The sequence below is a fragment of the Orcinus orca genome, chromosome 8 (genome assembly GCF_937001465.1).
Source record: "Orcinus orca chromosome 8, mOrcOrc1.1, whole genome shotgun sequence".
Taxonomy (NCBI): domain Eukaryota; kingdom Metazoa; phylum Chordata; class Mammalia; order Artiodactyla; family Delphinidae; genus Orcinus; species Orcinus orca.
The window spans coordinates 106752262-106775751 of record NC_064566.1 but is presented as its reverse complement, the minus strand read 5'-3'; the positions used below and the strand labels follow the sequence as shown (position 1 = coordinate 106775751).

The 23490-nt window shown below is 51.4% G+C and overlaps 1 protein-coding gene across 8 annotated transcripts in view; it reads right to left on the bottom strand.

The window, feature by feature from the left end:
- Positions 1–23490, bottom strand: part of NTM (neurotrimin) — a 942656-nt gene that overhangs the window by 193283 nt on the left and 725883 nt on the right. The window contains exon 1 of one of the 8 annotated variants that reach the window (XM_049714328.1): positions 4948–5157. The exons of the other annotated variants lie outside the window; for them this stretch is intronic. Within the exon in view, the coding sequence (XP_049570285.1) occupies positions 4948–4967 (20 nt within the window). The 5' untranslated portion in view covers positions 4968–5157. Of the gene's footprint in view, positions 1–4947; positions 5158–23490 lie in introns of those variants that run through there. 8 annotated transcript variants of the gene reach the window in all.

The following is a 23490-nucleotide window of genomic DNA, read 5'->3' as shown; positions in this document are numbered from 1 at the left end:
GCCCAATACTGATTCCAGTGCTGGAGGAGGCTTGGGGCTGTTCGACAGGTCATTTCACATCTGTAAGCTACAGCGCCCAAAGGCCATTTCTTTATTTCATAGCAGGGTGTTACATCCATGTGGTGAGAAAGGAAGAGCTCTGGACCGACTGACGATCCTGGTGAAGGCATCTGGATCCTGTTACGGACCACAGACCAAAGCAGTGGCGCCTTTTTCTCCCTCGGTGACCAGAGCCAGGCAGCACGGGGGGGCGGTTTCTTTCCATTCCCTCCCTTAACGTACCCAAATAGTCCAAACACAGATGAGCGTCTCCTGAGTCCCTGCGTGGGGACCAACGTTTCCCAGGGGAGAGAGCCCAGAAGGGCCGAGAGGTGAGAGGAAATTCACTTTGGACTTCATCTGCCTTTTGACCCTAGGCTCCAGCGCACAATCTCCTGCAAAGCCCCATCTCACCTCCCACCCCACACGCTCCAGATGGGACAGGAACTGGATATACTGGACGGTTTCTCACTGTTTCCAGAGCACACCGTTCACTATCAGAATTCAGGGACCCCCTGTACTGGGAACGCCCTTCCCTATTGTTTATTAGATAAATTCCTATTTCCCTATCAGAGCCAACATTAGATGTTATTTTGTATGCCAACCATATTTCCTCTGCAAATTTTAATCCCCCATGAATGTTCGCTAGACATACTTTATCCTGGTGTGTGTTGACGGCAGTCTGTCCATCCCCCATCTACCTGTAATATGGTGGGGGGAGGAGGCATATACCATGTGTTTCTCTATTGCAAGGATTCTTGGTTACTTTCAAGGCAATTTGGGCCTTGTGAGAGTTAAGGTGGCCTTGGAGGTAGGAAGGAGCTTGCTAAGTACAACAGAGCAGGGCACAGCATTTCAGGCAGAGGGAAGGGCACAACAAAAGCACAGTGGAACTGTGAAAGGATACCAGCATATTTGCAGAAGGATAGAAATTTGGTGGGTGCAGAGTGTAAGGCTTTGGTAGAAGAGAAAAGTTAGGCGAGTTGAGGCCAGTGAAGGAGTGTCCTACTCTTTCTGTGCCCCCTCCATCCACTGCAGACTGACCAGCGTGGGCCACATCAGCTGGCTCCCCGACCTCCGGCCTCCCACTGAGGTCAGCTGATGGGAAGGAGAGGGGATGCCACAGGCCGTCCACGTCCCTGTCAGAGGTCACAGCTCCTGGCCGGGGTCCTCTGTCCCTGGCGGGAGCCAAGATCTCCTCTTTTCTTCACTTGAGTCCTGGAGGCATTAGCCACTCCCTCCTGTTCCAGCCCCGGGGTCAGGACTAACCCTTGTGGTCTTTCCTGCACTTTGGCTGCACCTTTGATTAAACTCTCCTCCAATTGCCCAGTTTGAGTGTGCCCTCTTCTCCCTGCAGGAACTATTGCAGCACCCGTGTGACAGACTCTTCCCTTTATCCTGAGGACAAGAAGGACCAGAGAACCGAAATGAAGAGCTCTGCAATGGCCACCTGAAAGAATCGCCAAATCACAGAGGACCGCGAAGGCACGAGCCTAAGCCCCTCCCCCTTCTACAGTGGGTGGCCCTCCGTGGGAGGGAGGAGTTGGGGAGAAGCAGCCCGGATCCTGGCAGGTGAATCTCTGCTTCTTCTTGTCTGTGTCTCTGATCGATCCTGTCATCCGGTCCTTACCACTAGACCATGTAAAGCCCACACCTGAGATGGGGTTTCATCCTGGAGGTGGTGGACCAGCTGGCAGGATAGCAGCAGGGGGAAGCTGATCAACCCAGACACTGTTTATAGTTACACTTTGGAAACTAAGACTCACTCAGGTAAACTGGGGTTGACGGTGCATACCAGGATGCCCTGTCATGCTGGAAAAGGGGTCTGGGAAGTACCTGGCTCCTCTCGAGCCCAGGGCTGGGGAAGACGTGCCAGCCTGGCAGGCCCTGCGCCTGAGAGGCAGCTCAGACGAAGCATCTGTGTCCCTCCCGGTCCCATCGCTGGGGCCAGTTCCAGATCCAGCTCCCTGTCTGGACACACTTGAGTCAAACCTGGATCCTGCCTCCAAGCCCCTCCTTTCATCAAAAAGAACCCCCTAGAGTGAGGACTTGAAACACCAGTGTGGGGAGGACCTCAGGGCTTAGGAGGCAAAACCACACCCTGGAGTAGGGAGGGGCGGGTCCAAGGGGACGTCCCCTCCTGTGCGGGGCACGGCTGCAGTCAGCCAGCCCGGCCCCTCGGGGCCCTCGTGTCGTGTCTGTGCTGCTGCCAGGTTTCTGTGCCAAGAGCCCACACCTGCCGCTCTCCCTGGAGCCTGTCTCCAGGCTGTGGTGCCTGGGAATGTGTGCGTTCCCAGGGTGGCAGCTGCAGGCTGGCCGCGGGAGCAGGTGGCCGAGTCTCGCTGCAGGTCCCATGGGAGCCACCCTCAGGACACCTGCCTGAAACTGAGCCTCCACGTGGCTTCCGGCTGTCCCCCGCTTCTGCGGTCTCTCTCCGGGGGGCACTCCCTTAAGGAGTCACTTCCACACAAATTCGCATCTCAGGGCCTGCTTCTGGGAGGCTGCAGAGAAGAGCTGGGTACCGGCGGAGTGGGGAGGGAGGGGGGCTGAGAAGAGCCGGCCGCCAGAGGACACGGGGAGCAGGGACCACCCAGGGGCGCCCACGCCACAGCACAGTGGCCAGGGCAATCCAGCCAGGCCAGAGCGCCAAAAGGGACCCCTGCTGGAGGTGGCAGGAGGGTGGAGGTGGAGGAAGGCACGCAGACTGGAAGTCTTGTCAGCGGCGAGCGAGCCCTGAGCTCACCTTGAACTGAACATACATGTGCACGAGCAGAGGGAAGGAAAGGGAGTCCAGAGACGCGGCCGTGGCCACAGGGCCTGTGCTCAGGGTCTGGTCTGACAGACGCAGAGGAAGCCACGGTTGCAGCCAGTTAGGAAGGTTGGGGCAGCCAGACCGTATCACGCAAACCACACTTGAGGATTTTCAGGATTTCACGCAGGAGAGAGAAGATCAGGGGGGACAGAGACAAGGTGAATGCCGAGGTTTCCCTTCCCAGGAAGGGGTTCCTCCCACAGTGTGCTGGGGCTCATTGCTAGTGTCAGACATCTGACCCAACACTGTCCTACGGAGACAGGACCTACTGAACCTGGGCCGACAGGAGGGCTGTTCAGGGCATCGGTCGTCACAGGATCCCTCCTCCTTCCTCAGGCCTGGTCAGCAGCCTTTCCTCTCACAAGGCTCCTCCTATCCCAGGCCCGTCCTTCTCTTTCCCATCACGTGAACTTCACTTCTAGTTGTGAGAAGTGAAGACGTAGATAATTTGAGGTGTAGAAAAATAGGTTTTTTGAATTATTCACTTGTTTGACAAGCGTGCATTGAGGATCTATTATGCACCATGCAGGGTGTTAAGCACTTAAGGGGTGTGATACAGGGTGAATAAGACAGACACAGACATTCTGCTCCCGCGGAAGTAGAGCTAAGACAGATCACTATCGAGCATGAGGACTTTTATGAGCGGACACTATGGGGTTTTGTACAGAAAATAAACAGGTGTTGAGGAACCCACCGTGGTCTAAGCGACCAGGGAAGGTATTTTGCTGAGAACTTTGCAGATGGTGTACATTTGCTGCTTGGAGGGACCTGCAAAGTCACCTATAGATATGGACCCTAGAGACACAGACATGCAGCTCCTTCCTTCTTAAGACTATGGCTATGCAGCTGTTTAGTTCAGAAAAGAGTGGGGATGGGAACTTGCATCTCCTGAGTCCTTAACCTGTGTTTTCTGGGGTTGGTGGATTTGAAGAAAGGTTCTCCACTGAGCATTCTGAAAGCTTGACAATGCACCGGGTATCACTCAGATTTTAACATCATCTCTCCCATCTGGAAGCTGCCATGCACTGGTATATTTCACCTACTAGGACCTCAGCTTGCACGTTCACACTGAAGAGAAGCAGTGGCCATGCCCCGAGCTGCTGGCCTGAATCCATGGAGTCAAGCTAGCTAGGTCCTCGTCTTATTATCTAATCTGCTGTGACAAGCCTGGGTCCCCAGTCCTTCTGTGACTCAGTTTTCCTATGTGTCCAATGGGGAAAAAACTCGTCTGTCCACTCAATCCCTATGGCTGTCAGAGGAAAGTAACATACAAGGGAAAAGTATAAAGGACTCTGGAAGAACAGGGAGGTGTTAATGTTTACTATCTTCTGTGTGAAAATACAGATGTCCCCTCTCTTCAATATTATTTTCCAAGTAACTAAATACATGCCTACATCACCCCACTCAACATTATACATTTACTTACTGTGCTTCTACGCCGGTGAGGATGCTGTGCTCACTTTTTAGAACAAAACGTCTTCCTTACTGTCTATATTTTAGGGGCTTATCCTACAAAGAAGATCACAGCCACTGAAATGAAAGAAAGCAGGGTACCTGCACGGGCAATTCAGTGACAAACGCTGGATGGACATGGAAAAGACGGATGCAGTCTTAACGCTGAAAGCACAGTGCCCAGCCCTGAACCAGAAGCAGAGAGCTCTTGAGAGAGGGGCGCTCTCCGTCCCTCTGGCCACCTCCCCAAGGAGCAACAGGAGCAGGCACAGCCCTGATGGGCAAGGGGGGCTGGGGGAGGAGGCGGCGGGGTGCAGATGCAAAGATGCAGCCGCAGAGTCAGCCCTCTCTCGGCTGGAGCCACATCAGCTGATCCTAGTGAAGCAACGTCCTTCAACCAGCCCTGGGCAAGCAGTTATGCAAGTCCTTTACAGAACCCCCTGGTGCCTTTGCGATACTCTCTAGTAGCTGGTCTCTGTAGGAAGGGATTCTCACTGTGCTGGAGGAGAGCTCCTTCTTCCCCCGCATAAATTACTCCCTGATCTCGACCCTTCAACAAGCAGCTCAAATCACCCATAATCTCACTCAAGTGGACCCCCTTCTGAATCTAGGCAATGGGGTGGGTGGGGAGATTCCGACCTTACCTCACCTGGATGGCGGCCATGACGGCCTCTCTTAACCTCCAGCCTCCACCCTCTCCTTCTGCTGGAAGGACCTTTCTAGCAAATCCATTTGAGACTCATTTGTTCCAAAGCCTTCACTGGTGTCCACAGCCCTCCATAGGAAGGGCCGACAGTTCAGAACAGCTCACCAAGATGCCCCATCCTCATCAGACCCATCGCCTTGCACAGAAGCTGTATCACAGGGTGTGCCTGCGGGGTTCTTGCAGTTTCCGCAATGTGGATGCTCTCCTGGGACTCCAAACCATGTCCCACGCTGCCCCATCTGTCTCCCCACCTCCTCACCACACACACCTTTCCTTCCAAGGCTCCCTTCCATCTGCCAGGTCTACGCTGACACCCCCAGCCCATAGCACCTCTGTCCCATCACTCTCCAGGCCACATGGCCACTGTGAAGGCAAAGCCTGTGCATTTTCTTTATTTTTTTTTAACCCTCAGCCCTGTCATGCCCAGCACGGTACCTAGTCCATCCTCGCATTCAGTCAGTGAATGTCCCCTGCCCGAAGGGAAGGCACACTGCAGGTACACTCTGAGACCAAGCCCAACAGGGAATCTCTCCAACTGTTCTCCATGGTGACTCAGACCATGCTGCCAGGGGCATGCCACATGTGGCACACGGTGAGCCGCACCACCGGAGGTCACCACGTCACAGCTCAGGCTCCACGATAGCTTGCGAAGTGAGAAGGGAGGATGCAGCAGACATCTCATAAGAGCTTTGGGGTGTTTTTGTTAATTAACCAGAAAAATAATAGCTCAAACTTTCCGATTCACAATAGCATGCAAAATCCTTTCACGAATAATTATATCTCATGGAATCATCAAAACAAAGCCAGAGGCAGAGACACATCTCTAACCTCAGAGCCAGGACCCTAAAACGTGTGATTTCTGGCAAGTCACTTCACCTCTCTGACCCTCAGTTTCCTCGTCTGTGCAAGACAGGCAGTCTCTGTGGGAACCCCAGCATGGCGGGACTCCCCAGGTCCGCTGCCTGAGCCCCCATAACTATTTCCCGTCCTCTGGCAGGCAGGGCTGTCTGACACTCTTAACTGTCCCTCTCCTTGCCAAGGTGAACAGAGAGGAAGGGTTAGCAGGTTAGAACAGAAAGTGGAGCAAAACTGGGAAGGCAAAAATGCCAATTACTGAAATGCAATAAATGCAAACATGCCTTCACTTCTTATGCAAATTCTTGAGAGAAAGAGGGGTATAAGTGCAAAGGAGCACATTTAGTTTCACCTCTAAGAAGGATCAAATAATATGAATTAGAATTTAAATGCATTGAGTAGAATCAGCAACATGATGGCTCCTTTGACGGTAATTATCAAGAGAATCACAGAAAGTCGGAGGATGAAAATGGAGGATCTCCTTCCTTCCACTTGGAGACTGGACTCTTCCAGGCTCCCTGACCTTGTGGCTTTCTCTGCCCTGTACGGTATGTCCTAGCATCTCCTCAACAAAGCTGACCCGTTCTCACCTCTGAGCCTTTGTTTCTTTCCCCCCTTTGTTTCTCACCTCTGAGCCTTTGTTTCTTTCCCCACTAATCAACAGAGTCCAGAGGCAGTGGCCCCGCCTTCCAGAGTAAGCCCCTTTTCTTTGTCATCCCTGGGTTCCTTTCTCCTTCTGAGAATGTTTGGTACTAAAACGCATCTCCACACCTAGAGTTCTAACAGGCTCTGAAATTGGGTTCTTCTAATTAAGACCAGGATGCCCTTTGGTAGTTTTAGCTTCATCAAAACCAGTTTAAAATGTTCAGTGATCAGCAGAACACCCAGAGAGAAAGGGGGTGGCAATACAGTTATGTGCAGGAGCTAAGATTATTCTCAGTGCAAAGCCTGAGCCATTCGGGAACAGGGAGTGGAACAGAGGAAGGAAGGGTCAGGGAAGCAGCCACACTGCTGTCTGAGCACTGCCCGCCGCTTCCAGGGATGAAGCCACTCACTTCTGGTACCTCCCATACTCTTTATTGCCTGTCTGTAGAGTGATGCGCCCTCCAATTTGGGATGCCTGGTGGAGAGAGGCAGCTATTGTGTCTGTGCTGAAGAAAAACAAGGATCATAACAACAAAAGTCCAATTTTCATGTCCTGGCAAGTCTCCCTTCCATGACTTTGACGAAGAGCAGACAGGATGCTGCAGAGTCATCCAAAGCTGGCCTTGCTTCTAGGTAGGCATAGGAAACCCACCTAAGGTCTGTATTTAGGAGTTCCACCTGAAAATATATTTCTACTGTCTTCAAAATGAGAATAGAAACCCACGTGGTCTAAGTGATTGGGTCAAGTTTCACAGAGTTCTGATATACAGGCTCACTTAGAAACCACAAAGCCGAACTCAGACTCCCGGGGTCTGTTTGCGGCCCCTTTGTTATCTTCCTGGGGGTGAAGTCAGACACCTTGGATCAATACTCGTGCAAGAGGCTGGCAAAGTGCGTTCTATGTTGGCTCTAAAACTGTCATTAGAGACCCAGCAGTAACAATGCTTCTCACACAATCATGTGCATTGAACAATGTTGCCCTTTTGAGAAATGCACAGTTTTGGACACCAAGTCCCTCTATGATGACCTCTGAACTTCTCTTTTAGAATACATGGCCAAACATGAGACATGGAAGCAACCTAAATGTCCATCAACAGAGGAGTGGATAAAGAAGATGTGGTACATGTATACAATGGACTATTACTCAGCCATAAAAAGAAACGAGATTGGGTCATTTGTAGAGACATGGATGGACCTAGAGACTGTCATACAGAGTGAAGTAAGTCAGAAAGAGAAAAGCAAATATCATTTATTAACGCATATATGTGGAATCTAGAAAACTGGTACAGATGAACCGGTTTTCAAGGCAGAAATAAAGACACAGATGTAGAGAACAAACGTATGGACACCAAGGGGGGAAAGTGGGGTGCTGGTGGTGGGATGAACTGGGAGATTGGGACTGACACATATACACTGATGTGTATAAAATAGATAACTATTAAGAACCTGCTGTATAGCACAGGGAACTCCATTGCGCTGTACAGTAGAACACAACACTGTAAAATAACTATACCCCAATTAAAAAAAAAATACATGGCTAAACAGATGCTACCTCACTGCCCTCCCCCCGCCCCCATGCTGCTTTGGCAAACTGTACTTTCCCAGGAGCGTTTTGTAAAGAAAAGGCTTCTGTGCTGTCAACACCAACCCATCCCAAGGAAACCTTCCCAGCACTGTCCTTGGTGATCTCCAGCCTCACCAGCTGTCTCTATCTATGTGATCTCCTGGCAAGTCAGTTTGGTTGGGTGAACTCCTACACCCACAACTATAACCCACTGGAAGATTTTTTTGTGGTTCCTGTTCCTGTATGAAGGAGCTCTAAACCTATACAGTGTGGAGCCAGTCAGTCCACGCTGGCTGGGGAAGGTCCCTGGAGGGGCAGCTCCTGCCCTTTCGCTCTCTGCAGCCCCTGGGTACTTTCTAAATTCTACTTCTGAGAGAGTGAGCTGCACTTGCAAGAGCTGAGATGTAACACTTTGTATGCATATGCAAAAGACGTTTATTATCTGTAGGACATTGTTTAGAAATTGCTCTACTATTTGATTTGTGATAAGTGATCAGTAAACATGTTTATCAAAGTAAATAAAACCCGTAGAGTGACTTCAATTGGATTCACATACATTAGTGTCTGGGAAACCTGAAAAGCCATCCTCAGAGGACCTGGTGTATCACGTGCCACGTATATCTCCTCTCCACCTCCCTCTCGCCCACCCCTCTGCACTCAGACCTCACCTACAACACTGTCCAGCCTTCTTCCAAGTGCAAACTGCTGGTCACAAGCAGGGGAAGGCGAGGGACTTACGGGTGAGCTTGCCCAAACACAAGAACACCATTTGTCCACAAAAGCGTGAAAAGAGTGTCAAGCTTTCGGAAGGTCAATTCCTAAGGGAGAATCCTGCTGGGTTCATCACTTCCCGGAAGAAGGGTGGTGCTTGGGCCAGAGCTAGGCTCTGGAACTGCAGACCATAAACGTAAACATCACTAAGCCCGGCAGGATGACATCCTTTCTCCTATTAATAACATCTTCCTCTATTCTGCTCACCCCAGAAAATGAAGTGAATGAGGCTAGGCTGCAAGTGTAGGGGAGAATAAAACCCAGGATGGCAATAAATCGGAGTGCAGAGTGGCAGGCACTGTAATCCGCCAGAATGACGCTCTGGCTCAAGGAAAAGAACCTCTTTGGGGAACCAGTGAAGGGAATCGATGCCCATAAAAGCATCCAAGGCATCAGCAGCAGCAGGAAAAAGAGATACTGTTGACTGGGACATGCAGCAGATTGCAGGTTGTAAAACAAAATAGAAAGTCATTAAGCGGTGGGCAAAGGGCAGGATTGCACGATGCGGATGACATGGGAGACCACGTTATAGGGCACAGGACTCGCCATCAGTCAGAAGGTCAGAACCGCCAAGACTCCGTCTGCACAGCCCCGGATCCCGTACCAAGGCCCTTCTCCATGCACAAATGCGGATAGAGGAGAGATGGTTAGTATTTATTGCCTCTTACGTAATAGGTCTATTTGGAAACACATTCTGACTGGCTTATCAGGGTATTAATACATCACAGGCATATTGAGCTGTATTCACTTAGGGTTTGGGTTGCTTGAACCAAAGACTTTCCTGGGAAATACGCCAAGGTATGTTTTCTGGAACTAGTCCCCTTTTCTGCCTCATTTCCACTTCTTAATCCAGCAGAGGGCAGAGTCAACCCATAAGACTCAGGCTCCGGGACCCTGTGGGGCAGTTCGATGCAGAAGATGTCCTGGGAGAAGGGGTGAGAAAAGCAAAGACATGAATCAACTCTTCATTCTGTAAGGTGGATGTGGGGATGGCTGCTTCCTAGAACTCTCGGGACAAAAGACTGGGGGTAGGTAGGGCCAAAGAGGAGCCAGTTAAAGCGCCCTAATGTGCCCTGTCTCAGTTTCCCAGCCTGTCTGGGGAGCAGACTCGTGAATCATTTCCATCACAACCCGTAAGTTAAATCACGCTTCATAGCGTGCAGGGAGCACCTCTGATGACAAAGGAGGGGGAGCTGGGAAAGAGACAGGATGGGAGGTTGAGACCAGAGAAAAGCAGAAAAAAAGGCAGGTTCCAAGGACTTCCATCAGCTGCCCTTCGCCTGCCTCTCTCTCTCCTCCCCGTCTGCACAGCTCTTTCTCCCCCTGCATTCCAATGCTCGCCCTCTGTCTCCTTTCCTTTCTCTGGCTGCCTTGGCTACCCTCTCCAGCAACTCTGTCTTGGGAAAAATAAAAGTAAAACCCAAAACAACTCCTGGGGGAAAACCACAGCAGCTGCTTCCTCCCCCTCTGCTGCGCCGCCACCGCGGTCGCTGGGAAGGCAGGCACACAGCCAGCGCTGGGGGAGAGCTTTGATTTCCAATCCGATCGCTGCATTTTGTCAGCCTCTGCACACACACCGCAAACAGCTCGGCCCCATCTATCACAGAGGAGAAGGGGTGATGGAAGGAATAAAAGAAGGATTCACCTCTGTCTCCCGGAACGAATGGCTGGTGCAGGTGTCTCTGTCCCTGCACCTCGCCACCTCCCCATTGAGAAGTCACCGGCCACAGCTGGGCTGCAGCTCTACTGTCCGCAGTGCTCTAGCACCTACAGATTCCATCCACCAGACGCTTCCTCTGGGAAGAACGGATGGATTCAGGATGCTCTTGATCTTGGCTGTGTCTGTATTTCTGTTTCCATCCACATACATCCACTCATGTACACAGATGGCCAACCCCCCACTGAAATGGGTCTCCCACCACCCGCTTCATGCAAGAGTGCCTGTGAGGACTCTCGGTGCTTACCACATGTGGTGTTGCACCTTTCCTGGGCTGTGTTCCTCCCTCCGAAACCTAGACCACCTCTCTCTCTCCCTCCCTCCCTCCCTCCCTCTCTTCCCCCACCCCAACACACACACACACACACACACACACACACACACACACACACACGCACGCGCGCTACAGTCTCTTCTCCCTTCCTGCACCCTGTGGGTGACTGTGATATGTGACTTAGTCTCACTCTCTCTGGTATCACTGGAAATATCCTTTATTTATTTATCATCACTAAGTTGCCAAAAAATAATTTGCAACCCTACTGCGGACCAGTCAATGTGCTAGGGGCTGGGTACACAAAGGGGAATAGGACAGGGTGCCTGCCTGCTGTGTGGCCAAAGGCAGGGCGTGTTTGGGGCGGTGTTAATGCTTCCGAGCTTGGAGCTTGAAATGCACGTCAGACACACTTGTGGAATTCAAAAAACAAACAAACAAACAAACAAAAACACTGCATTTTATAAATAGACCCCCAACCACAAATTCCAAATGAGTTCCACAGATTTTTTTTTTTTTTTTTTTTTTGATAAATAAAGCTGTGAACCATTACTGGGAGTGGCTGGAGAGCAGGATTTGGGTAGTAATCAGATGTGTGAAAAGCCTGGACAGGTAAGCAAAGGCACCTTCAAAAAGGGTCTTCCATGTCACTGACCCTGAGGAATCTGAAATTTAACTTATGGTTCAAAGGGTTTCAAACAGGAAGGGAATGTGCTCAGATGTGTGGCCTGAGAGGGCCTCGCTGCCGCAGGAGAGCAGACTGGGGGGAAGCACAGACCATCTGCTTCCAGTGGTTCATCCCACCAGGTCTGCCAGCCTGAGGTAGGGCAGGGCCCGGGCTGGAGGGGAGGGACGGACACGAGGGATGTTCCCCCAGAATGGGGAGTGCGGGAGGGGCGGGGAAGGGAGGAAGGCACAGTAGCAAGAGCGGCACACAAGTCCTGGGCGCCAGTGGGCACTGGGCACCAGGACTCTGCACTCCCTCCACCCGCCCGGCCGCCCTGCTAGGCCATGGTCGGCGACGTCTCTGCTTCATGTATGTCTGGTGGCCTCCCTCCAGGAGACCCCTACTCTGTAGCCAGGTCCCACTGGCCTCTGGCTGGAGTGACGGGGTGACAGCAGGGCCCTCAAACAAGGGATGGGCCATGGCTGCAGGGGCCTCCGTCTGGGACATTAATGTCATGTGCCGCTCTCTGAGGATGCCCATGGGCTGGCCCTGCCTCCTCACCCAGCCTATCGAAGCCCTCGGGACGGGGGCCTCTCAACTGAGCCTCAGAGGCAGCTCCCGCCAGCTGGTCCCCCGGCAGGTGGGCAGACACCTGTTGACAGGCGAACGGGACATGCACACGGCGCTCTCTATGGAAGGACGAGTCCTACTGCCCCTCCAGGAGGAAGGGCTGCGGGTCGCCTCCAGAGCACTGTCCTCGGCTCTTCTGCACTCAGACAGCTCGCAGCAGCTGTCTCCGTGGCTCTGTGCAATGAGACCCAGAGACAGCTCATCACCGGAGCTCTTACAAGTGGGCGGGGCTCCCAGTGAGTCTTGCAGGGACATGTCTGGTTTGGGAGAGATGGCAGATGCACCTCCGGGCACACATTCGTGTGGAAGCGCACAGGTGTGCCCCCTCCCCGCCACACAGGCAGTCATCTGTCCACCCTTGTCCCCAAACCACTCCGCACCCTCCAGCCCCTTCGCTGTCATCGCGTGGACAGTGCATTTTACATGAAGCTGTAAAACCTGGTGACAGCTTTCCTTGTCAGTGTGGCCCTCGCTCTGATCCCTTGGTGATTTACAGCACTGACCCTCCGGCGCTGAGCAGCCTCATTACAAATGAGAGAAGAGAGACAGAAAGAAGCAAAGGGGGAGTCATGGTGGAGAAACAGGGGCGGGCGGCTGACAGGACGGGACTCAGGTGGGAAAGAGAAAAGCTGTACGGGAAGGCCAGAGAGCGAGACCACAAGGATGTGATGTTTTAATGGGGAGAAAGGAGAAAACATAGAGACGGGTTTTTCCCTTCTCTGGGTTCTTCTTTGTTTCCTGTTGGATGAATGAGAGTCTGTGTGTGTGTGTCTGTGTGCGTGTGTGTGTGAGACAAGCATCAAGAATCCAGTTCAAGGGCTTCCCTGGTGGCGCAGTGGTTGAGAATCTGCCTGCTAATGCAGGGGACATGGGTTCGAGCCCTGGTCTGGGAGGATCCCACATGCCGCGGAGCAACTGGGCCCGTGAGCCACAACTACTGAGCCTGCGCGTCTGGAGCCTGTGCTCTGCAACAGGAGAGGCCGCGACAGTGAGAGGCCCGCGCACCGCGATGAAGAGTGGCCCCCGCTTGCCGCAACTAGAGAAAGCCCTCACACAGCAACGAAGACCCGACACAGCCAAAAAAATAATTAATTAATTAAAAAAAAAGAATCCAGTTCAGAGCAGCGCTGCAACAAGCCCTACACCTGGAGAAAGTCCGAGAAGGTTGGGAGTAAGCGTCCTTTAGCAACACCAGCTAAGCAGCTCCTGAGGTTGAGTCAGGAGGCATCGGTGCTGGAAGGGGCTGGTCTGCTCTGCATCCCCGGGATCTCCCAGGCAGCCCCGCCGGCCCTGCCCGCTCTGGGGCTGCACTGTTGATACCGCCGGTGTCTGTACTGGCTGCCCAGGGCCGCAGGGGGGTGGGAGGGGCCCCCGAGCCCATTCACAGAGGGGACCCCTGTTTCCTCCCCCGGGTGGGTGAGGCACATCCTTAGGCTCCCTTAACAAATTCCTGAAGTCTGACAGTAGGTGGCGCTGGAGGAACCCAGGTTTTTTGTTACAAACATTTGTTCCCACGAAAACCCTGTTGATTTGACTTTAACAGCCCCAGGGGAGGCTGATTTTGCTGACTGTAGAGTTGCCTAAATAAAGCCAGTCGGAAGAGAGTCTTACAGAACGGTGCAGTGGGAACCCACACGCGCCTCTCCAGGTCCGAACTCCGGGAGGCGCCCTCCTTGGCCTCCGCTGTTGTGTAGCTCATCCCGCTGTTCCGTTTCAGGCAGGGAGTACTGTTCATGGGAATTCTCAGCCTTGGCAGGGTCCTAAGCTCCCCAGCCCCAGATCTCCCCAGAGACGCTGGCACTGGGCCCTCCATCTCCGGCAAGGGCTGAGGCCAGCACACAGCCCCCAGCAACTGGCACGGAGAGCTTCCCCAAACAGGCTCTTCCGTGCCTACGGCACTTTACCTACATTTCAAATGAATAGGCAGGTGTCCCGTTTCAGGTTCGTGCACAGAGGCGGAGGCTGCACTGAATGCCAGCCCATGGTGTCTAGGTTATGAGCTATGTCTGCGGAAGGCAGGTAATTTGTGTTTCTGCTTTGTGCAATTGCCACTAATGGCACAGGCAGAGAACGAAGCCATCTTCCTAAACACACGTCAGAGGAATAGATTTACCAGGTACAAAAGGCGAGGAGCAGAAGAATTGAACTCTAACACTAACATGTTTGCAGAAAAGTGAGGCACTTAAGTTATTATGTATGAAAACTATCGGCAAAATTGTCAGTCTGGGCTCTTTAGAGAGAGAGGATGAACAGAATGAGTGGGTCCGCTGGTTGGAAAAGAGGACCACGGAGCTTGTGGGGACATCGATTACACGTGGGAGAGGAAAATAAAGCGAGAACTAAAGCTCTGAAGTCGAATTTAAGAGAGAAACGGGAGGGGATTTCATAGGTCAAAGGGGGGACAGCAAGAATAGGGCTCGAAACAGGATCCTGTAATGGACCAGCTTTTCACTTGTATTTTCTGTACTTCACAGTCCTTTTACTTAAATAAAAGGAGCCAGGCATTTTCTATGTAGTCCCTCACCGCCTGCATCTCACTGTGCCCCTGGTGACCCTCCCTGTTAGACTGCAGTATCCCTGGCGACTGTGGCTTTATACGTTTGGGTTTATATTTTACTTTTTATACTTGGTCCTTGATGCTGGTTTGTGTTTTAAGAGCAGGGCATTAACACCATGACCCCGATTTAATATTCAAAGCAAATGAGGTCCCAGGAAGAAGGGCGTGTGGGTGTCATCACATAGACCATCTGGTGATTAAGATGAATTACACTTCCTCAGGCTCGTGGAGTGAATGCTACTTCTCTGTCTCTAAAATAAGAATAAAACCATGACTTTTTCTACTTTCTTTCCGTGGACTCTGCAAACTTTGAAGAGAGTTAAACCAGAGAAGCGTATCGAGAGGACCATGTGACAGATTCTGACAGCAGAAAAGGGTGTCAAAATGATTAACACAAGATATCAGATCATCAGGAAATAGATTAGGGCACATGCACACACACACACACACACACACACACACACACACACACACACACACACACACACACACACACACACACACACACACACACAATGCCCATTTCCATCCAGCCTCTCCTAACCTAGCTCAGCTTGGAGAAGCCCAGTCAGATTCTATCAAGGGCTGGCAGTGGGGTTAGCGTACAAATGAAGTATAAAGTAGATGCCGCGTCTGCGGACGACCTAGAAAAGTACGCCAAGCTCTTCTGTTGCGATCGGCTTGCCTCTTGGGGGAGTCTGGGGGACGAGATGGTTATGAATCCTTGCAGAACCCTAGGAAGATAGGCAAAGAATAGTTTCCTCCCATTGCCAGATGAGGAGAGAAAAGGACCGATCAATATAGATGATTTGTCTAATGTAGTGTACAAATTCTCTTTTTAAAAGTAGCCAGAGATTTAATTCCCTACATGCAGTGATTAAAATGTTCAACATTGTAGGCAATCCCCCTTATTCCCACAGCGAAGACCCTGATTTCCTCTGCAACCTTGTGGCCATGCCTATAGTAGGAAATAAACATCACTAGCTAGTGTCTCAGGGGTCTCAGGCCATCGTTTCCAGGGAGACCAAACCTTGGCCAGGTGCTGTCCCCTCCGCTCCCTCGCACTCTCTGCTGTCTTTCACCTTCTCTGAATCCACCAGCCCAGCAATCCCTTGGGAGAAGGGAACCATCCTGGCATCCTTTCAAAAATCTTCTTGGTCACATGTATTGAGAGAGAAATACAACATGTGCATCTGAAGAAGCCATTAGCTCTGATCAGTTTTAAAGCCAGAGCTGTTCAACATGTGCAGAAAGAAAACAGCAACATAAACAGAGAGAGAAACAAAGACAGGAATTAGAAACATCATCAGCTGAGCTGCAAAACCAAGCTGTGACGGGCGGAGGCAAGCCGGGATCTGGCTGGGGCCCGATGCCACGCAGCATCAGTGAATTCACAGAACCTCATTCTTCTCCCTTTCCTATTAATTTCCCTGCTCCGTAGCTCTGATGGGGGGCTCCTTTACTGAAACATATATTCTTTATACAGCCTGTTATAAATCCTTGTCTCCTCATGAGCTGAGGCACAGTTGGCCTGCCATCGTGGTCCCAAGCCCCTGGATGGGCGAACTCGGTGCAGACCAGCAGCAGTGCTGCCTGAACCTCACTCCAGCTCTGCCTTTCCACTGACAGGTGATTCATTTCATTAACAGCTTTGCCCGTCTTTGGCCTCGGTGCAGAAGGTCCCTAGAGCCCATCAAAGATGGGCTTCCCTTTGGGAAGAGGACTGAGGCCATGGGACCAGAGGACTGCCAGCTCATTTCAAAGGGGGCTGAAAATCCCATTTCAGCCTCGGGCGGCAAAGGCAAAACCATTTAAAGCATTCGGGCGGCAAAGGCAAAACCATTTAAAGCATTAACCTGTGCTGACTCTTCACCCAGCTGCTTCCCAACTTGATTGAAGGGTAAGAAGGTTAATTCTTCCCAGGCTCATCTCCAGACTTCACAGACCATATCGTGGCTGCTGGGGGAGGGGGACGGGAGGGGGGACTGGTCTGGCTGGACCCAGGCTTTGCAGGAGGCAGTGGTCATGAATTTAGCTGTTGCTGCTCCAGTCTAAGTCTTTGGTATCAGAAGGGTCAGTCATGGGGTCAGGCATCACCTCCCCACATTCAGATACCAGGAGGACACAGGGAGCCGTGATCTGACCGCTGCACGATGTGCTCTGGACGATACGACCAACCCTGGCAGCAGAAGCCTCAGGATGGAAGGTCTCAGTAGGGACCACACCCAGAATGAGCATCTTCCATCCAGCTTTGAGGGAAGACCACAGAGCGATTCAGTGCCACTGGGAATCCAGATGCTGTAAGAAGGTGGAGAGGACCCACTGATGCCTGCGGGGAAGATGGCTGCGGTTTAGGAAGCAGAGAACAGGAGCCGCCCATGGGTGGAGGAGTATGTCTTCATCCACTGGCAGTTGGAGAACCAGACTGACAGGGAGTGAGGCGGGCCAGGGGGGAGGGGCGCTTCTGCAGCTTCTTCTCTCTGCTCCTTCCCCGCCCCCCGCCAGCCCCTGCACCCCCTGGAGGACATCATCCTTAAAATATATTTCATTTCACAGCTGCATTATGGTACCACAAAATTCTGGGAATCCAATTTAAGAACAGATTACCTCCTCACTTACTTCATTTGAAGCAATTACATGTTAATTTTCATTGAAACCAGCCTAATGCATACCAATCTGATGGCGCAATCTCATTTGAATACTTAAGAGAACATCCACCGGGATGGATATTTAAAGGGCCACTTCATCATTCTTTTTCCTGGTGGGCTCTCGAGTCCCAGCCCCTCCCCGCAGCTCCTCAGGAGGGCAGTTTCTTGGTGAAAGGAGTACAGATCAGCTTGCTCCAAACTGCCAGTAGGGGTCCCTAGAAAGGAAGCCCATGTCTGGGCAGCTATCTTTTCTCTGCCACTTCTGCCCTGTATGTTTGCAAGGAAAACACCTCCACCTTTGCCTTCCTTGCAAAGCCAGGGTTCATTCTCTGCCATCTGCACAGGGAGGGGAGTGCAGTGCCAAACCCCAGCCTTTTCTCAGCCTCCGTCTAAATCCATCTCAAATCATTGCTTACCACCTAATGTATTCTCAGCCACTCACCTAAGGAGGAAATAGCTTTCTAGACAAACCCTGTGCATTGATTTGAGCCACGGGTAATTAATAATACTCAGGGATGTTGAAATCAGCTGGTCTTTCAGTTTTAGAACAGGGAAGTTGAAAAAAGAGGTCTATCTGCTTAATTTATGCATTTAAACTAAAGAAGTTCGTGTTGGAAGCTACAATTTAATTTGATTGTAAGACTGTAAAGGACCCAGGACTACTGTGAACATGCTATATTATGTGTGTTATATTATGTTGTAATTAATCTACACTGACAGGGAGGCAGGCAGACATGGGAGCGACAAGATGGTTTTAATTCAAGAGAGTTCTGAGGTCTTGGTTCCAGAGCAGCCCAAGTTCGTCTTCCGTGTTGAATGACGTACTTGGGGTACTGAGACAGGCGTGGAACTAGACTGACACCTATAACTCTTGGCCAAGCTTTGCCCCAAGGGGGGCAGATGTCTAGAATACGGATATCATGTAGGTGCATACGTATTAAGCCCCTACTGTGTGTCTGTTTTCAGAGCCAGGAATGAAGCAGTGACTTAGAAAAGGCAAAGCCCCTGTTCTCCCGGAGCTGACACGAACAAACAACTAAAGAAGCAAATGCATTGGAGGGTAAGTTCGATGGAGAAAAATACATGAGTGAAAGGAGGCTAGGAAACGTGGGTGGTGGTACTATTTTATTATCCTTGCGTCACTCAGCCAAGCACAGCCCACTGCCTTTGGGATTTTCTTCCTGGGAGGAATCAACGGCTCCAGCATTAATTACACTAATGATAGTAATGCTTTATGCGTCAGGGTGTTTCAAGCCCCTGGCCAAGGCACAGCCCTCCACTCTTGAGAGGAATGACTTGTCATTCTTTCTACCAGTAGAAGCTTGGAAAAGCCAAAGGATCGTGGTGATCTGGCCAGTAAGATGTACCAGGAGGTACACACAGACCAGGCAAAGGGGGGCACACTCACTGCGCCCCAACCTGAAGCCTGACAGACATTTCTACTCTGCTCATCTCAACAACAGAAAGAACAAAAACGTTATTTCCTTCCCTTATACGGAGCTTGGCAAATACGCTTTTTGTCTTCATGTAGCAAGACTGAATACCATTTGCATTGCTGGAGGGCTTAACTAGACTGGTAGAATACAGTTGTAATATAAAGAAATGCTCATTTTAACAGAACACTCTTGATCTCTAACGGAAATTTCTAATGCATAATTTGAAATAAACGTGAGTCACTCAGGAACTTTGAACTTCTGTGGCTGGTGGGGGCTAGGGGACATCCTTCCTCAGTCAACGGATGCCAGGAAAGCGTCTCACCTCTTGAGAAAATATTAGCATAAGCTCTGTAGGGTCCTCCATGGACACTTCTATTCTCACTCTCCTTTAACCTGGGCTGGTCACAGCACTTTTCTTTCTTTTCTAAACAGGTAGTTTACTCATTCGCAGTCTCCTAATTAACTGGATTACTTTTCACCTTCCAGCCTACAAACAAGGATGGCATCAGGGAAAAGAGCTGAGCTCTGTCCGCTACCCGTAGTGAAGAAAGGTCTGGAGATCAGCCACCCTCAATCACATTCCTGCTTCTGGCTTGATCTTTATGGCAGTCAGTTGCGTTTCTATAGGATGTCATCATTTCCCCGACCTCAGCGTTCATTCATTCACTACCTCCGTGCCAGGCACTGTGCTAGGTCCCTGAGGAATATCAGAGGTCCCCCTAATCACGATGAACCTGTAACGCGGTGGCCACTAGATCTGAAGCTCTGAGTGCAGGGAAGGGGCTCAGCCGTCACTGCGTCTGTCCTCTCATCCATCTCCCCACCTCCTCCTCGGCTCTGATCCAGAGAACGACAGCCCTACACCTCCCAGGCTTCCTCGACCTCAGGCTTCAGCATGGGGAAGGCTCCGTGGGAGAAGGGCAGGAGGGGCTGGGGGTACCCTCCCTCCTGTCTGGATGGCATCTATGGCCGTGGCTGCGTCTCCCAGGGGCGCCGGCCCCTCCCTGCATGGCATACCTCCTGACGGCTGGGTCTGGCCCCCGAGCTCGACCCAGGGCGCCTCCCTGCGTGCCCCCAGCCTGGAGATGCGTGTGGTTGGGAAGAGGGGGGTATAAGCGGCTGCTGTTTAATCCCCCGGCTCTCCTACTCCCTCCATCACCAGTGCGACCAACAATGCCTATTACACGGAGGGGGTTTCTGGCTGGGACGGGCACTACCTCAGGTTGAGGAGGGAGGGGAAATGCTCAGAGAGCAGAGGAGAAGACCACCCTGAGCTCAAGTTGGAAGAACCTGTAGCATTGAGCCAAAAGACAAGAGCGTTAACAGGAGGAGCGGAGGGCGTGAAGGTGTGTCCAGGTGGCCGGCGTGTCTGCACACGGTGTCACAGAGAGAGGACGGTCCCGGAGCCGGGCTGCAGAGAAGCTGAGCTCCACCAGCTGTGCTGGGCAGCCTCTAGGGTAGTCTGCCTTTCCAGACTCCGAGAAGGCATGGGTCTAATCAATGAAGGGAGAGGAACGCACATCATCGTTTTGGAAATTAAGTTCACATTAAAGCAAGAGGGCATGTGGTCAGGGGATTCCAGGCCGTGGTGTCTGCAGCAGATTTCGGGCCAGTGCTGGTTTCCAAGGCTGCCCTCGAGGCACGGTTACCAACCAGGGGGAATGTCACCAAGTCCAGATGGATGGAGGTGATCCCCCCCTGCCACAGAAGTGTCTGCCTCTTCTGCCTGCTCTTTCAGAGACGGCTTCTTGAAGCTTGTACAGCAAATGTTACATATTTCTACCCTGACTTTTATCTACAAGGCAAGTCCACTCAAGGTCCCAAGCACTGGAATTGAACAAACATCAGGTAAGAAGATCGTGTGCACCTGGGGAGGTAAATATTGGCCCCAAAGACACTCAGAACATCCCACTGAACAACTTTCAACTAGGGGCTACCAGGAATTATCATATGGCCCTGAACAAAACAGACCACCCTTCTGGGCTCGGGTCGCCTCATCTTTCTCCAAGGTCCTACAATTATCTACGATTGCAGTTCAGGGTGTAAAGAACACATTTCAATTCCCCGTACTCTTCTCTGCCCTACAGATTTATGAATGTGTTACATGCCAACGCCCAGGGGTGTGGGAAGGCAGGACGGTGAAAGCAAGAGGGCGGCATGAGGTCAGGAAGAGTCTGCTTCTTATGAGAATGACATTATTTTCTGAAAACTATTTTTACCTCATTGAAATGGGCTAACTGTGGTAATCCAGACAGGCAGCAAACCAGGGCCCTGCTTGGCCCCCTGGTGGCAGATCAGGAAGGGAAACGTCCTGACTAGGACCTGGGGTTGCAGGGACCTCATACATGAAATGCTTTTGCAGGGGCAGGGATGCATTTAAAGCCGCCCCAGGCTCTCCCACCAGGATGCCAACTGCCGTGACACATGCCTTGTACAACACTTGCTCTTTATTTTAAACGCATTTTTAGATGTCATGTCTAAAGCAAGACAAGACCTTTTCAATAAAATTCCATATTTACACCTCTTTTATGATTTTTTTGAAACAAAAGCTTGTGTCTGAATAGAAGCACATCTTCAAAGGATGCCTTTTAAAAAAATCCATGGGGCAGAGAAAAATGTGTTGATGATGTAATGAGTTCAACGGTACAGTATGAAAAAAAAAAGTTCCTGCCAAAAGATGAGGAAGAAGGACATGAAAAGGAACAAAAAGACTTGAGAGAGGCCCCGGCAAACGACAAACTGGGTAATCAGGATGGAGCTGTCACCGATGGGGTGGAAGTCAGTCCTGGCCTGCCCCCGATGTGCGCTCAGATGCCTTCCCCAGCTCTGCATCCCGCCAGCATTTTGTCTCCTGTCTCCTCAGGAGCGGACAAGCCAATGAACCCAAGGAAGTGCATGGGAGCCCCTGCAAAGAGCAACGCTGCTCTGCGGGGTGACTGCTAAAAGTGATGGTGGGGGTCTGTGTTTACTGCCCAGGAACTACTTCCAGGTCAAACTAGCCTCCCTGACAACCCAAGAGATGATCTTCTTAACGACCTGGTGCTGAGTGCACCGTCTGCGCCTCAAGGATGCCACGCCCCGTCTCCTGCCCCCACATCCCGTCTGGGACGGGGATGGAGGTGCTGCATCCCGAGCTCACTGGATCTGGGCGAGGATGTGTGTCTGAGGCAGAGAACCCAGGGCACGCCTGAGCCGTTTGGACCCTCCCATCCTAACTCAAGCGAACACTTGTTTTGATCAGCGGGGTTCGCAGATCTGCATTCGACACGGAGGGAAAATCTGTACCGGCTACACATGGGCTGGCTTTGAGATGAAGGGAATTCAGGTCATGATGTTGAGTTAAGATAGCTTCCCTCTTTGTGATCTGCGGCTGAACACACTATTTAAATGCAAATCACAGAAGCATTTATTACAACTGTGGTTATGATTCCAAAGTTATCTAAAAAGCAAGTCACAGGTTGAATATCTTTACCACCTGCCCAGGTGAAGTCCCTCAGTGAGGCGGGCGCAGGCTGTGTGGCCACAGAACACGGCAAGGAGAGAGCCCAGCCGGCTCATTTCCTTAACTGGGTGGAGGCAACCATGCGATCTGCACAAGGTATACGATAAAGAACAAGCTTTGAGGGATGGGCACAGCGATGAAGCAGCATAAACAACAACTAGGAGAGGGTAACGGGGAAGAGCAGCTTTCACGATCTCTCCCAGGATAACCTTTCCTTCTGTCCGAAAACGTAATAGATGGTCCAGTTGGCGCAGCAGGAATTCCAGTGCCTTCCAGGGCTTTCCTGGAGGTAACAAGACCTCCTCTGGTTGTTTCACCAACTGTGACCAAGGAAGATTATCCCTGTAATCTTTACAATAAGAAAACAGTGTTGCTACTGTTTCATTCAAAGCTGGCCTGAGCAGAAGCCCGGGGTGGTGGATGGCCAGCAGCCCCTTCCCCTGAACGGGAGACGGCTATCCTGCAATATGTATTTGCATGGAAGGGACACACTTCCCAGGCCAGGGGATGTTTACTATGCCAACAAGGGTGTTCAGATCCAAGCCTTGCCTCTGGGGAGGTTAGGGTTAGGGAGCGAGGGTCTTCTCTGGTGGAAGGAGGCACCGTGGGCTGAGTTCCCTTTTGCCCACGTAGAGCTTAGCAGGACACATCAGGGGCAGGACAGAACTGACTCTCCCAGTGGGAGTCTGGTTCCTAGCTATTGACTCAGCCAGCCACGCCCCATACCAAGACTGAAACATCAATTTAGAGAAACTCAAGGGATTTTCTAAGAAGTTCCGTTATTTACTAAGTGAGTGGTTTCTGAAAATGTCTCTCTTTTTTTTTTCTTTCTTCTTTTGTATTTGCACCCTCTGATAGGTTAGCTGCACCCTTCTATGCAACTTGTCTTTCAAGATGTAGAACTAGGCTAAATGTTAAGAAACACTGGTTTCTTCCATGCACCATTCGATGCCTTCTAGTGGACAGGACAATGGTGCAAGACCGCTTCCACTGTGGTCTGTTCCAGAGGCATCCACCTGCATCGGCCTGGACCCCCCCCACACACACCACAAGGCAGCACGTGAAGAAGGCCGTGAGGGGGACAGGAGAAGGAAGGGAGAAGGAAGAACGGCTTGGACCTCGTTCCAGACAACTGGGGAAGGAAACGTGAGAGGACGGAGTGACCTTCTGCTGCCTGGAGAGCAGCTACTCCCAATCTGAGTAATTTCTAGCCTCACT